The 13104-nt window shown below is 37.8% G+C and overlaps 1 protein-coding gene across 1 annotated transcript in view; it reads right to left on the bottom strand.

Annotated features, from left to right (window-relative positions):
• The window catches only part of syt7b (synaptotagmin VIIb), a 99315-nt gene that overhangs the window by 39019 nt on the left and 47192 nt on the right, over positions 1 to 13104 (bottom strand). The window contains exons 2-3 of the mRNA XM_029428511.1: positions 7796 to 7899; positions 921 to 1000 (exon numbers count right to left, since the gene is read on the bottom strand). Coding sequence (XP_029284371.1) covers positions 921 to 1000; positions 7796 to 7899 — 184 coding nt within the window. The remainder of the gene's footprint in view (positions 1 to 920; positions 1001 to 7795; positions 7900 to 13104) is intronic.

The following is a 13104-nucleotide window of genomic DNA, read 5'->3' as shown; positions in this document are numbered from 1 at the left end:
TACATTTGTTCATAAAATATAAAGGTGAGTGTAAACGGTTTCACAGGATAAATGGGAGGTTTAAGATAGGTCTCTTGTCATTTCCAAATTGCATGCCCAAGATCCTGAAATGATAAAACAAGACAAGAATTGACCTGCAGGTTTTATCACTCTGTCAGAGATGAGGAAACAAATAAAACAGGAAGTAGAAAAGTCAGCTTACAACAAAAACAACAGGTTATTGAAAAGATACACATTTGATATGAGCTGAGAGAATAAAATGTGGGAAACAGGAAGTAAAACACACTAGAGATACAAATGACAAATTATATGCCCAACGCTTCAGCACCTCTAAACTTCAATAATGATAACAGCAACATAGCTTCCCAAGTTAGTTCCCAATGTTAAAATTACAGTCCAAAACAATATGTAACTACAGCTATGCAACATGGCAGCACAGTTCACGTACCCAGTCATTTCACAAAGACAGTTAGAGTAATGAATAGTTTGTATTTCTTGAATTTACTGTTGTCCATTTGAAGTTGTAAATAACACTTTTTTAGTGTTCTGTAATAATGTGTGACTACTGCATGTACAAGTTTGTTTTCGTATTTATGTTTGTATATTCCAAACTGATTAAAATAAATGCCATTTGGAGGTAAAGCTTGTTTATTCGTAATCCAGCATTTGAGTTACACAAACAGAATAAACAAGTAACTTCCACTGTGATCTGAAGTCACTGTACAATTCAACCTCTTTGATAAATGAGAATTTTTTAACACTGTCTTGAGGGCATCATTTCACGGCGGACATTTCCGACCGTGTAAGTGGGGGTGGCTACAGGATTAGCTTTCCAATCAGAAACGGCTGTTAAAATGCGATACTATCACCACGTCATAGATCATTTCCATATGCCTCTATCTAAACCCTCTGACACCTACTTGATGGCTTTATTTTCCCCTCGACCTCTCACAGAGTCTGGAGAGCTGGCAGCCTCTACCCCAGGCTTATTCCTCTTCCCCTGTAACGAAACAAGTGGGAGACAGAGACGTTTTGATTGTTTACAAAAGCATTTTTGCAAGTGAAGTGCACATTACAGAGGCTTTGGAACAGCATCAGGTCCAAAACATGTTGTAAAATATGATAAATGAGGGAAGAGCAGAAATTGCTTTGATGCCAGGACTACAGCCTGCTTCTGGAGATCAAATCATGACGAGGGACCACTTAACTACAATGAGATGCAAAAATATGCTCTCACGTGCAAGAACATGTCTTCACACGCAAACAAAAGGAAATGCACATGTGTTTTTACATAATGCACTGTCTAAGCTGTACATCAGACACAGAATACAATCAGGCACATTAAGATACTGTGATACATATCTACACAGACATTTCGATACATATAATAATTTATAACTGGAAGACATGTAAAAACTAAACATTTATTAAAACTAAACGTTTAAAACCCTTTCTATCATCGCATGGTGTAGTACCCCTGTAAAGACTAAGGTTGTGTTCATAGTTATGTAAAGGGGTTACTGTATAGCTACAGAGCCTAGGCACAGAGAGGTTCTAGCTTCATCGCTGCAGCTGTTGTACTCCTCCTCAAAAATGTAAGTACATGTCGGGGTTACAGCACCTTAGTGAGACCAACTTATAAGGCCACAAGAACAGTGTTTGATGAACTTGGGCTGCTTGTGTTTTTCTCCTAAAAGTCTCCAATGTTGTGTAAACAACATTAAGTAAGTCAAAGATAGTCTTAGTCGTTCTCTCTTTATTCAGTAACACACATCCAGCAAAGCAATCTCTCCTCTGCAAGTCTTCTACCAACCACAATCGTTGCTCTCTGTCACAGAAAACAAAACAATTTAAACACAATTACTGTGGGGTATAGAATTGAAGCAGGACACAGCTTGTTCTTGTCCGATACATCCATCTACAGTAGTGGTGCGGTGTCATTATTAATGGGTGAAATCTGGTGCTGAACTGTACATCACAACGCTGTGGGTATCTACAGCTGAACTGTCATTAAACCAGGTATAAACCCAGCGTGAATAAACTGAAACAATGACCCCCAGATATACGATAAAAAGTGTTCTTCCCAAATCTTTTAGGATCATTTGGAGGGTGAGAAAATGTTAGATGTGCAGCAAAAATACATACATTTATATTGTAATATATTATACAGCTTACTTTACTTACTCTGTGCACATTTTTACCACATAATGGACCGTGCTTTCAGAAGAGCAATATACACTAGTTACAGTTATTGAGCTTTACATTTATTGAACTCTTGAGGGTGATAACACTGAGCTCTCTACAGCTGAGTCACACAGACCCTCTACTTGTACATAATATTTTCACTCGTAACCTCACAACAAGGACATAAAGAGCACATAGGCCATAAATTGTCCAGTAAATAGAAAAGACAACTCTCCATTTCGCAACGTGCTTTTAAGTGAACAACATTTTGGACTTGATAATGTTTAGAGAGCTCAGCTACATCTTACCATCTGTTGCTGCAGATAATTATCATCAGAGTTTTAATCCCATATGCTATTATTTTGACAAAATATGCAGTACTTTGCATGACTCCTCCACATTAGTTATAAATAAAATATCACATTGTGCCAGACAGATAAAAACAATTATTCAAAGCTGAAACTCCAACATACAAGTCAAAGACTTTTACAAGTATGGGCCTGGATGACAAACTACAGAATGAGAAGAATGATGAGTTTTATAAAACTTTAATTTCAAGTCTCGCAGAGGAGAAACCATGATTGCTTGTACATCCAGAGAGAGGTTTGCTCATCTTGTCTTTCTTAGAGCAGTTTGGTGATAAAGGTGCTTCCTGTTTCCCTCCTTAAACTCTCAACCCTGCTCCTTTTAAATTCACAAGAACTGTCAAACATAGTGGTATACTAGTTCATAATTTCCTCTTTGAAGTGTCGATCTAGCGCCTTCCCTCTTCCTCAAAACAGATTTTTCAGCAACACAGCAGCGGCTACAAATAACCCCTTGCAAACCTTAAAAAGAAGAGAATAGTAGAAAGCATTATGATACTAAATAAGTGATGCCATCTGCCATTAAATGTTAATTGTGAATATTAAATGTCACAAGAAGAAGGAGGATATCTGTCTTTTATTAGTGGTTTTATACATGGTTACTGTTATGTTATGTCTGCTATCAACATCTGCTGGTGTGTACAAGACACAGGTGGCCATTTTCTAGTTGAGTCACTTTAACGGTGTCTACTTGTGGTTTTCTTGCAGTGTAGGGGGTTTAGCCCCTGCATCAGGAACACTTGGTGCTGTACTCATCGGTGTTCAGTCACATCTTCTACAGTATATCTGTTTCACGTCACAACTGTTCAATATTCACACATACAGGCTATTTTTAGTTTTCTGTTCACCTGACCTGCAGAAACGAGAGAGACCAATACACACGCAGGGAGAATATGCTCATTTAAAAAGCCACAGCTGAGCAGTCAGTGTGTTCAAACCGAGGTGGACTCTTGTGTTGTAAGTGACGGCGGTAGCTAACCATGTGGGAGAAAACAAAACGAGGTCAGTCTGACATCATGATTTGTTTAACTGGATGGATTATAGGAATAATAGGAATAATAGGAATAAGAGTGTAAACCATGTTACATGAATGAGATCTTTATAGAAGCCGTGACAAGACTCCAAAACAAATTACTTATCAGGGATTTCGTTAGAACCTTCTGTGAAATCAGGTTTACATAATGTATGGATTGTTTTTAATGCAAGCGTATAAATATTTAAGAGCTGTCTGAAAAACTCAGAACAGATGGTTCCAGGTGGAGAAAAAACACTACGGGTTTCTAGTTTCCTCACACCTAAACTGATAAAACAGGTCACTTGTCACTGTTGTCCACAATGACTAGGAATACATGCACAACATATTATGCTCTTTTTCAAAAGAAGACAATAATTCAATATTCCACTAATATTCATGTTTACATGCAGACGGCCATTGGTGCTTTTAATCAAATAGGTTTGTCCACGGTTTCCACCGCTGGCGGACATGGCAAACAGTAAAAATACAAACGTTTGTTTTAAGTGTTTCAATAAACTACCAATGCTTGCTCTAGTTTCTATGACTTCTAACATTTTCAGTTCCATTTTCCTTCCAATTTAAAAAATCTTTTCATTCTTGAAAAAGGAAAAAGTTTATTCCTGATGCTAAGATTTATTTTTTATGTGACTGAATTCCTTACCAGCATTTGATAGAGGATTTCTCTGGTTCAGAGATTTGTTGCTCAATTTTAAACTCGATGATAGATGCAATACTAAACAGGATTTTAAGCAGTCTGGAGGCTTTCGGACACAGGAGCGTGCTGAATTCTATCTATCTATCTTTCAGTGTCCGACAGAAAGGTGGCCTCTTTATTATTAAACTGTATCTCTCTCTCTCTAACGCATCCACAATACTCTATTATTTATCATGTCACATCTCATGTGTCCAGCTCGGCACAAACATTTTCAATAAAGAGCATACAGCCACTACACTGTAAACACACATACTGTACAGTGCATACACACAGGGCAGAATAATATTAAATGCAGGGACTCTGAGAAGGATAGATTTCTAGTAGTCAAGACTATGCTATTGAGTGCAGCTCATCTATCATTAAACAGAATCATAATATCTTGAGGGAGGCTGGAGAGGAGAGGGTGGAGAACAGTGTTGTGTGGGTGGATGTGAGAAACAGAATGGAAGATTGAGGGGAAACAGAGGAAACAGGAAGCAGAGTAGAGGAGCAAGTGAGAGCCACAACATAGGGGGATATGATAAAGGAGGTTAGAAGACATAATAATGAAGATGCCATCGCTGCGCAGGGGAAGTTAAAGATGCCACAGGAGATGTATTGGATATGCGAGAGGGTCAGAGCAGTGTGTTCCAGCTGTCATCATATTTGTCACACACCTAGATGTTCATCAACGACCAGCATCGCCTTCTCTTCCTGCCCGTCTGTATGCCTCTGTGGCTGTTTCTGTCTCAGCTTCTCCCTTCCCTCCGTCTCCCACTCTCCTCCCACTTCCATAAAAACAACCAATGGCATGGGACCAGTGCCATCTCTCCTGGAGCGAATGCTTTCATATGAATGTTTTTCTTTTATGGACAGAAATATATCATTCATGTTGATGTGATTCATCAGAGAAATAAGTGAACAAACACACAAAACCTGATTTAAGCCTATCTCCAATTTGTTTTCCAGATTACCTTTTGTACGAAATGTATGCTGCCTCGATTATGTTCAGTGGAAAAAGCCATGTGGTTAAGGTTAGGGGATAATCGTGGATTCGGTTAACTGTTAATAAGTAAATCAAGGGTTAATCACCGCGGGGGACAGGAGGTCACATTTCTTCCTTATAATTTTAATCATCAAATGCCTCCCTCAATATTCAGTGTTAAACTGGATGCCCACTGAACTCTGCCTCATGTCAACATACATCGGTTGACATTAGATTTAGTCGTTCTGTATCCTCGACGCGCCATACACAGATCTCTGATACAAAAGGTTGAACCCTCACAGGGCTACCACAAACATAACACATAGTCTAAATATTGAATATAAACCAGTGTGTTACTTCTGTTGTTGATGAACACGTCTGGTCGGGTGTTTTTCAGTGGGCCGGAGGATGAACCAAGTTTCACTCAGTTACTTGTCTTTTGAAAACTAGGACAGAAAATTAACTATTTTGACAATTGGCATTGTTACGCAAAAAATCACTTTAATAATAAAACAAACATCTGCTGGTTCCAGCTTTTCAAGCGTGAAGATTTGCTCCTTTTCTTTGTCCTTTTATCTCCATTAAGGTTTGTCATGGTCTGCGCTCTCCGAGTGTACTATGATAATACATAAGATTTATTTGCGTTTTAGACTGTTGGTTGGACAAAACAATATGCAAAACAAAACAAGCAATGTGAAAATGTCACCTCAGGCTCTGGGAAAATGTAATCGACAGTTTTCACAATTTTCTGACATTTTACAGACTAAATGATTCATCGAGAAACAAAATCAGCAGATTAGTTTATGACAGAAATAATCATTAGTTGCAGCCCTATATCTGACCTTTTTATATTCTCACTTCTGGAAAATTGCTTCTTTATCTTTTACCTGTAGGTTTTTATTTATTTAACCTTTAGGTGTGCAACACACAAAACAAACAAGATAATAATATGTAAGATGAAGGGAAAAGAGCGCCGAGGACCCGAAGGAACTACACTGAACTACAGTGGCAGCCGAGAGGAGAGAAGAGTGGGACCATCCCGGAAAACAAAATCAGTGGCATTCTGACCACGACAAGGATAAAGTGACAAAAAGACGAATCCAAACCAGACTATTTGCTATAAAAGGAGAAGGAGGGTGACACAAAAACAAAGACAGAGACATAGATAACATGAAGGTAAACAAAGATAAGAAAATGGTTTGTTTGAGGTTCAGTGGGTTTCGTTACTCCAAAGCAATGACAGCAATATAGATTTTAAGGAGTACTTAACATACTTTATAAGTCTAGCGATCATAAATGTTAGTTACACTAGAAAATGATGTCATCTAGATTAGCCGTTTTTCTTCTGAATAGCCCAGTTAACTCTCAGCTCATGTATGTTTGATTAACTGCTGTGCTACGGTCACTCCTCAAACCAAGAGACAGATAGATGAGAGAGCAGGACAGAAGGGAGGCAAGGGGGAGTGTAGGAAATGCCAGCGGACCAAAATGTATAGAAGGCTCCAGCAACAGCCAATAGCTCAGAGTGATGCTCATTAGCATATGAATCATTAGCATGGCACTGGAGGCTGGAGGCAAGCAGCCATGATGCACAAAGCTCAGAGCGCACAAAAGCCATGTTTACAGAGAGCACTAAGGTCTCTGAACATGTTTGCTCTCATGGCCAAACATGCGGCTTCTCTCTGGCTCCTGTGCCACAGAGCACAGATAGCAAAACACTATTCAACAACAACAACAACACATAGCAAGCAATCACTGTAGAAATTCAATTCAGTGATGACACTGTGACCTTGACACTGTGACAAAAGAAAACCTGAATGCCAACACAACAGCAGTTCACCGTCATTGGAATAGTGTTCTTCAAAACGTTTGACTATAAAATGTAATGTGCAGAGGAATGCGTTTTTATGAGCGCCATTATTTTGCTTTTGCTGGGTATTGAACCTCAATACTGTTTTGATATAAAACTGCAATGTGTGTGTACCACTGAGCATCGAAACCTTTAAAGTACGGAAAGCAGTGAATGTTTAATTACTATTTGATCAAACAGATCAAATCTAAAATCACAGTTTTTCTCATTTTAGACGATATCCTGTAAGTTCAATTTACTTATACACTGCTGTCGTAAATATGGAGAGCTGTAACGTTACATGTGCATTTGTTATGATTACATTACTTATGAATAATCAAAAAATATTTTGTAAAAACAATTAGGAATTATCATTAACATTTCAACGCATTCAAAATATACAAAGACATTTGTGCATGGAAAAGATGGAAGACACTAGGCTCAAAACCTTTGTCAGTAAATGCTTATTTTCACAGGACAAATTCAGGCAATAAAGAAAACAATGAATGTTACATGATCAATTGTACCAATGTCAGGTCTAATAGAATGTCCTTCTCTTTATTCATTGCACCCGTATATTTCTGTTCCTGTCGTCCCAGCCAACACAGAAACAAACCCTTAATGTCTGCTGGTTCACAGAGGGCCTTGGCTGACTCGTAAAAATGTCAATATTGAAATGTGAATAATAAGCACTGCAACTTACCAGTTTACGTTGACACCAGGTGCAGACGCCACATAGAGCTACCAGCCAAACGGCACATACTACGGATGCAACAGACACCAGGAATACACTGAGAGACACTGAGCCTGAGGGAGAGAGACAAAGACACGGAGAGAGGAGGTTATTAGTGCATTTAATATAACCCTTGCCCTGTTGATGTTCCTGTGATTTAAAGTTAAGGTTCAATGTTAAAACTCCCCACAAGTCTACGTTGGAGTAGACGTACAAAGTGTGACAAAACGCCCCATTTTAGGAGAACATATACTGTAGGTATCAGGAGCAATGCCTTGTGATGTGCTTTCCTAAACTTCTCCATTCATCCTCGTCATCTGGCATCTGTCATCAGTAAGACACAAAGATAAATGTTACAGGAGTGAGAGGGAAATGACATAAAGGCACTGAAACTGCTTCATGCTCATGTTCCCTGCATGTATCAATAGGAGATGCGCACATGTCAGGAAGCGATAATATCATGGGGCCAGAAACTATGCCATTACTAGCTTCCGTTTTCTCTCTTTTATCTCGTAAATCCTTCAGCAACTTTGTTCCCGTTTTGACAGATGAAAACTTCTTCCACTGCCTTATATTCCTCGCTTCTATGTCTTTCAATTACTGCCTCTCAATGATGCCTTTCATTCAGTTGTCCACCACCTTGTCTGCCAAGTAATTCAAAATGCAAAGGCACGCTGGCTAAACAATGTCTGCAAACAATGATTTCTTAACTGTGCCAGATCCTTTTTCTCAACAATACAGGAGGTTTTTTTCTGGAGTCTCTCTTTACCTCAAGCATTCATCTGGCTGCTGATTCTTCCCTTTATCCCTTCATTTCACATCCATGCCTGAGCATGTTCAACATTTATACTTCTTTCCCAGGCCAACAAACAGAGGAAGTGGATTAGCTAAACCAACGTAATCATCCCTATCCACCCATCTTTCTTCACATTTTATTAACTTCCTCTTTTCGCCTGCATTATGCACCTTTTAAACAAAGTTCTGTAGGCTTCTACTCTCTTGCAACATTTATTTTTCTACCTTCGTACAAAAGATCAATACATATATCAAAAAGCTCAGGGAGCCATTTAAAGTTTAAGCATTGCGGTATTTATTCACATCAGGTGTCAGCTCCTTCCACAAACATTTCTAGCATACCTATTATTATAATATGGCATTATCATGTTAGATTAAAACAGTGTTAACTTGGGGGCCACCCTGGTTTGTTGCATGTTATTACCAATCTCTCTCGTTCCTCTCACTTTCATCTCTCCCTACTGCCAACTTCGTAATAAAAGGCACTAAATGCCCAACAATGCTTAAACGGAAAACAATTAGTGCCAACTGCTTCTTGTTGTTTTGTTAAAAGAAAATGTTCTTTTGTTAAAAGAAAATGTTCTTTTGTTAAAAGAATAGAAAGGAAAATCTAAAAACAAAGTTACTCGAAGAAAAGTTTGAAATGCACTGCTCGAGGCACAAGGCATTGAATAAATATAATTTGCAAAAGGGTTAGAAAGTGATTTCTCATTGTTCACAAAAATAATTAACTGCAAAGCTGGCTAATACAACCTTGAACATTGAATCTATCCTTGTATGTCTCCAACAGGCTCATCTACCGTACATTTATGCAAGGGTTGTATCCTTGCATTTGGCAGTTTGAATTTCTCCATTTAATAAAGTGTTAGATTATTTTTACCAACCAGCCTCACCCCAATTACATAATGTTTGTTATTTAATAAGGTATCTGTTCTTAAAATGGTGAAATATTAGACATGGCATAATATGGTGGCATTTAAGATTACAGGGTTGAATTTGTTTGTTTCAGTGGGGCAGCAGAGAAAGTGTTCTGGTAACATCGTTTTCAAAAGTGTTTTAACGCTTTACAGATAAGTGGTCATAATCTTAAAGGTGTTTCCTTGACAATTTAGAGGAACACATAGTCCTTTTAGGACTGCCAGACCTCCGTGTGTGGACAGTCGGACAGTTTTTCACTTGGTGGGGTGTTATCAGCAGGGAGATTTCATGAATTCAGGCACTAATCCACTAGAAATTAAAGGGACTTTTTCCACAAGCCAAAGCATAATATATAATATATATTTACAACCCAAATTTAACAAGGCAATTATGATTAATAATGACATACATGCAAGAAAATCACATGGTTTCGTTACTTTTGTACTGTAGTCTTTATTGTTGCTGCTGGTGGAATCCACCTTCAGGATTCAGGATTCAAATCGCATGTCTAAGTTCAAAGGACTCAAACAAAGTACTTCAATAGTTTGTTTTGGTGTACTCTAAAAAAAATATATATATTAATATACGAACAGTATATATGTAGTGTATATATATGTATAAATGTATATATGAATTTAAATATATATATATATATATATATATGTACGTGTTTGCTGCAATGAATGCTAGATACACATGTCATTTCAAAATGAACTCTAAGATTTATGTTATGAAAAAAGCAGCCACAGATGTTACCAAATCAACCAATCATAAAAATGCAATTTTAAAATAAAACAAAATGGGAAATGTCATATGTCAAAAGGACTACAGTTCAGCACCATGGACAGCGTCCATCCCTAAGGCCGTCCATGGCTAAATTAAGATCTGTAAACCTGGTGGTCAAACTGGCCTGAGCTGAGGAGCAAGTTTATTGTCCTGTTCATCATTCAGGTTTTATTGTACACATATAAAGTAAATATCAAGTCGCAAAAATGTGTGGTTCATGAATTTATATCACCCAGAAATGCCTTCTTTGAATCTTGACACAAAGATGATTACATGTGTGTTTCCACCAGCTTCCTGTCACATAGAGACGCCGGCAATCTTACTTAGGGGGGTAATCTCGGTACACTTGCACATCTGAATACACATTTACAGATTCCTGTTCACGTTCACAAATTGCACCAAGAGATTGAGATGCACTTTCACGACTCTCCACACCCATTTGCAAATAATATTGCAATAGTAACACCCTCATACATACAGAGAAACCTCATTTAGAGTCTCATCATTTGTCATCATGATTAACAATGAACACTGCTTTGTGGTTGAGCTCTCACTTTACTATGATGGTCCGATACAACACTTGCATTATCTCGGCTGCTGCACCCCACTAGCAATCTGTATGACCTCTTTTACCCTCACTTGAGAACAGCATCTTTGCCAAGGAGTGAGCTCATATCCTCCAAAATCCACTACCCACTGTGACCTCTTACAAAATGAACTACTTAGCATATGTTGCATTAAAATGTACTAATCATTATTGACCAAAAATTGAAGCTTCTAAAGTAATTTTAAGGTCATTAACTGATATTACTGTGTTTTTCCATGTGTCTTACTGATAAAGTTGATCAACTAAAAGCCACCCCTGCATTTGCAGTGAACTTGTAATCATAAAGTATGATATGAACACATTCATAAAGATGCATGGCAGAGCTCCACATCAAAGGAAACAGCAAATGGTAACGTAAATGTTAACAAGTCATGACAGGACTTGGAGCTCGGTGAACCAAAATGACCTCTGTGTCAAACAACTGCTCCTCCACTTTGAAGAAAGCCAGCTGAGGTGGTTCGGCCACTCTTTCGAGTTGTGGTGGCCTCGACTGACTGCAGGGTGACCACAGGACAGTTCAAGATGGACATCTTCCATCTGGCTGCATGTTCCTCAGATAGCCTAGTTCAGTTGGAGCTAAATAAAATGTAATCTAGATGAATTATGCAGCTGATTGCTGATGCCATTAGCTAATACCAGCAAATATCCTCATCAGTGTTGCTTCAGTGATTCAGCTCAGCTCAGTGATCATAAATTACTATTTTTGTGTATATTTTACTCTTTTGTCCTTCTGATTTTACACATTATTCTCATTATTTATGCGTTTAGTATACACACAAATAATAATAAGTGCAAACCCAAATCTATTGGACATTATGTGGTTGCAATTAAAGTATTAAAACATGCCATTAGTATTAAACTACTAAACTACTTTTTTGTCATTGTTAAGCCAGATACTTGCATATAGGTGATACATATGTGATAAAACAACTTCAATCTTTTTTTGATTTCTTAGGAAGTTTAAAAGTTAAGCATCATGTAGCAACATAGAAGACTGTGTGATATGGTTAAAAGCTCAAAAATAAAGCTAGTAAGTGGATCTTTAATTGTGATTGTTCTGAGGTCAACAATGAATTTTGATGCTAATCAAAAATAATATTTCAAACACAGCTTTTAAAACCTCACTCGCATTTGAGAAAAACTTTATGAAAGCTAAACCGTGTATTTCATTACTTTTACCTCTGTGATTAGTACATCACTGCATGTCTGCTCTGAGCCCCAACGTAAAATGTGTCTCATTTAAGTCTCAGTAGGCTATATGCTCTACTGATGTAATAATGTAATGTCAGGTCGTGGAAGGTCAAATAATTATGGATTTGATTGCATCCAGATTCAGGACCTACTGTGCTGTGTTTGGACTCATACTGGGTACCTCCCATGGCCCCAAGTGTAAACAAGACTCTCTCTCTCTCTCTCTCTCTCTCTCTCTCTCTCTCTCTCTCTCTCTCTCTCTCTCTCTCTCTCTGGAGTAACTGCATGTAGTCTAAGATTATTTAGTTAATAAACCCTAAATGTGTTTTCATATTTAATTACAGGGGAGAAGTTTAGTGCCGTTCTCCATATTCTCTTATTGCTATTCTTGTCAACCATCTTCCTACTTGCAGTCTCTTTTGCCAATACAGCATTGTTTTCCTTTGTAGTAATTATATAATTTATAAGAAAATGTATTAGAATCTCTCTCTCTCTCTCTCTCTCTCTCTCTCTCTATCTCTCTCTCTCTCTCTCTCTCTCTCTCTCTCTCTCTCTCTCTCTCTCTCTCTCTCTCTCTCTCTCTCTCTCTCTCTCTATCTCTCTCTCTCTCTCTCTCAGTCCCATGCCAATTATTCAAAATGTTGCAGCAATTTACAATAGAGGATTGATACACTCAAGTACGAGGCTATATTAGGAAGGTCAAATCAAATGAGTCAGGTTTGCACTTTTCTTGTTATGAAAACAGACTGGTAATTTATATTTTCCCTTCTCAACATTAAACTAGTAATGAGGCTATTCTCCGTTATTGTAAGACATTGTTAGTCACATTAAAGTGAAACACTCTGTATTGAAATTTAGAGTTAACTTCATATTAATTTGATGCTATTTGCCCTTTTACCTACTCTGTCATCTCATTTGTATCATACAATGTATATAAGCATATATATATTATATATTAGTAATAGTGTAGGCCCTATGACAA

The sequence above is a fragment of the Cottoperca gobio genome, chromosome 3 (assembly GCF_900634415.1).
Source record: "Cottoperca gobio chromosome 3, fCotGob3.1, whole genome shotgun sequence".
Taxonomy (NCBI): Eukaryota; Metazoa; Chordata; class Actinopteri; order Perciformes; family Bovichtidae; genus Cottoperca; species Cottoperca gobio.
The sequence above is the reverse complement of the archived record's forward strand: the minus strand, read 5'-3'. Positions and strand labels throughout refer to the sequence as shown.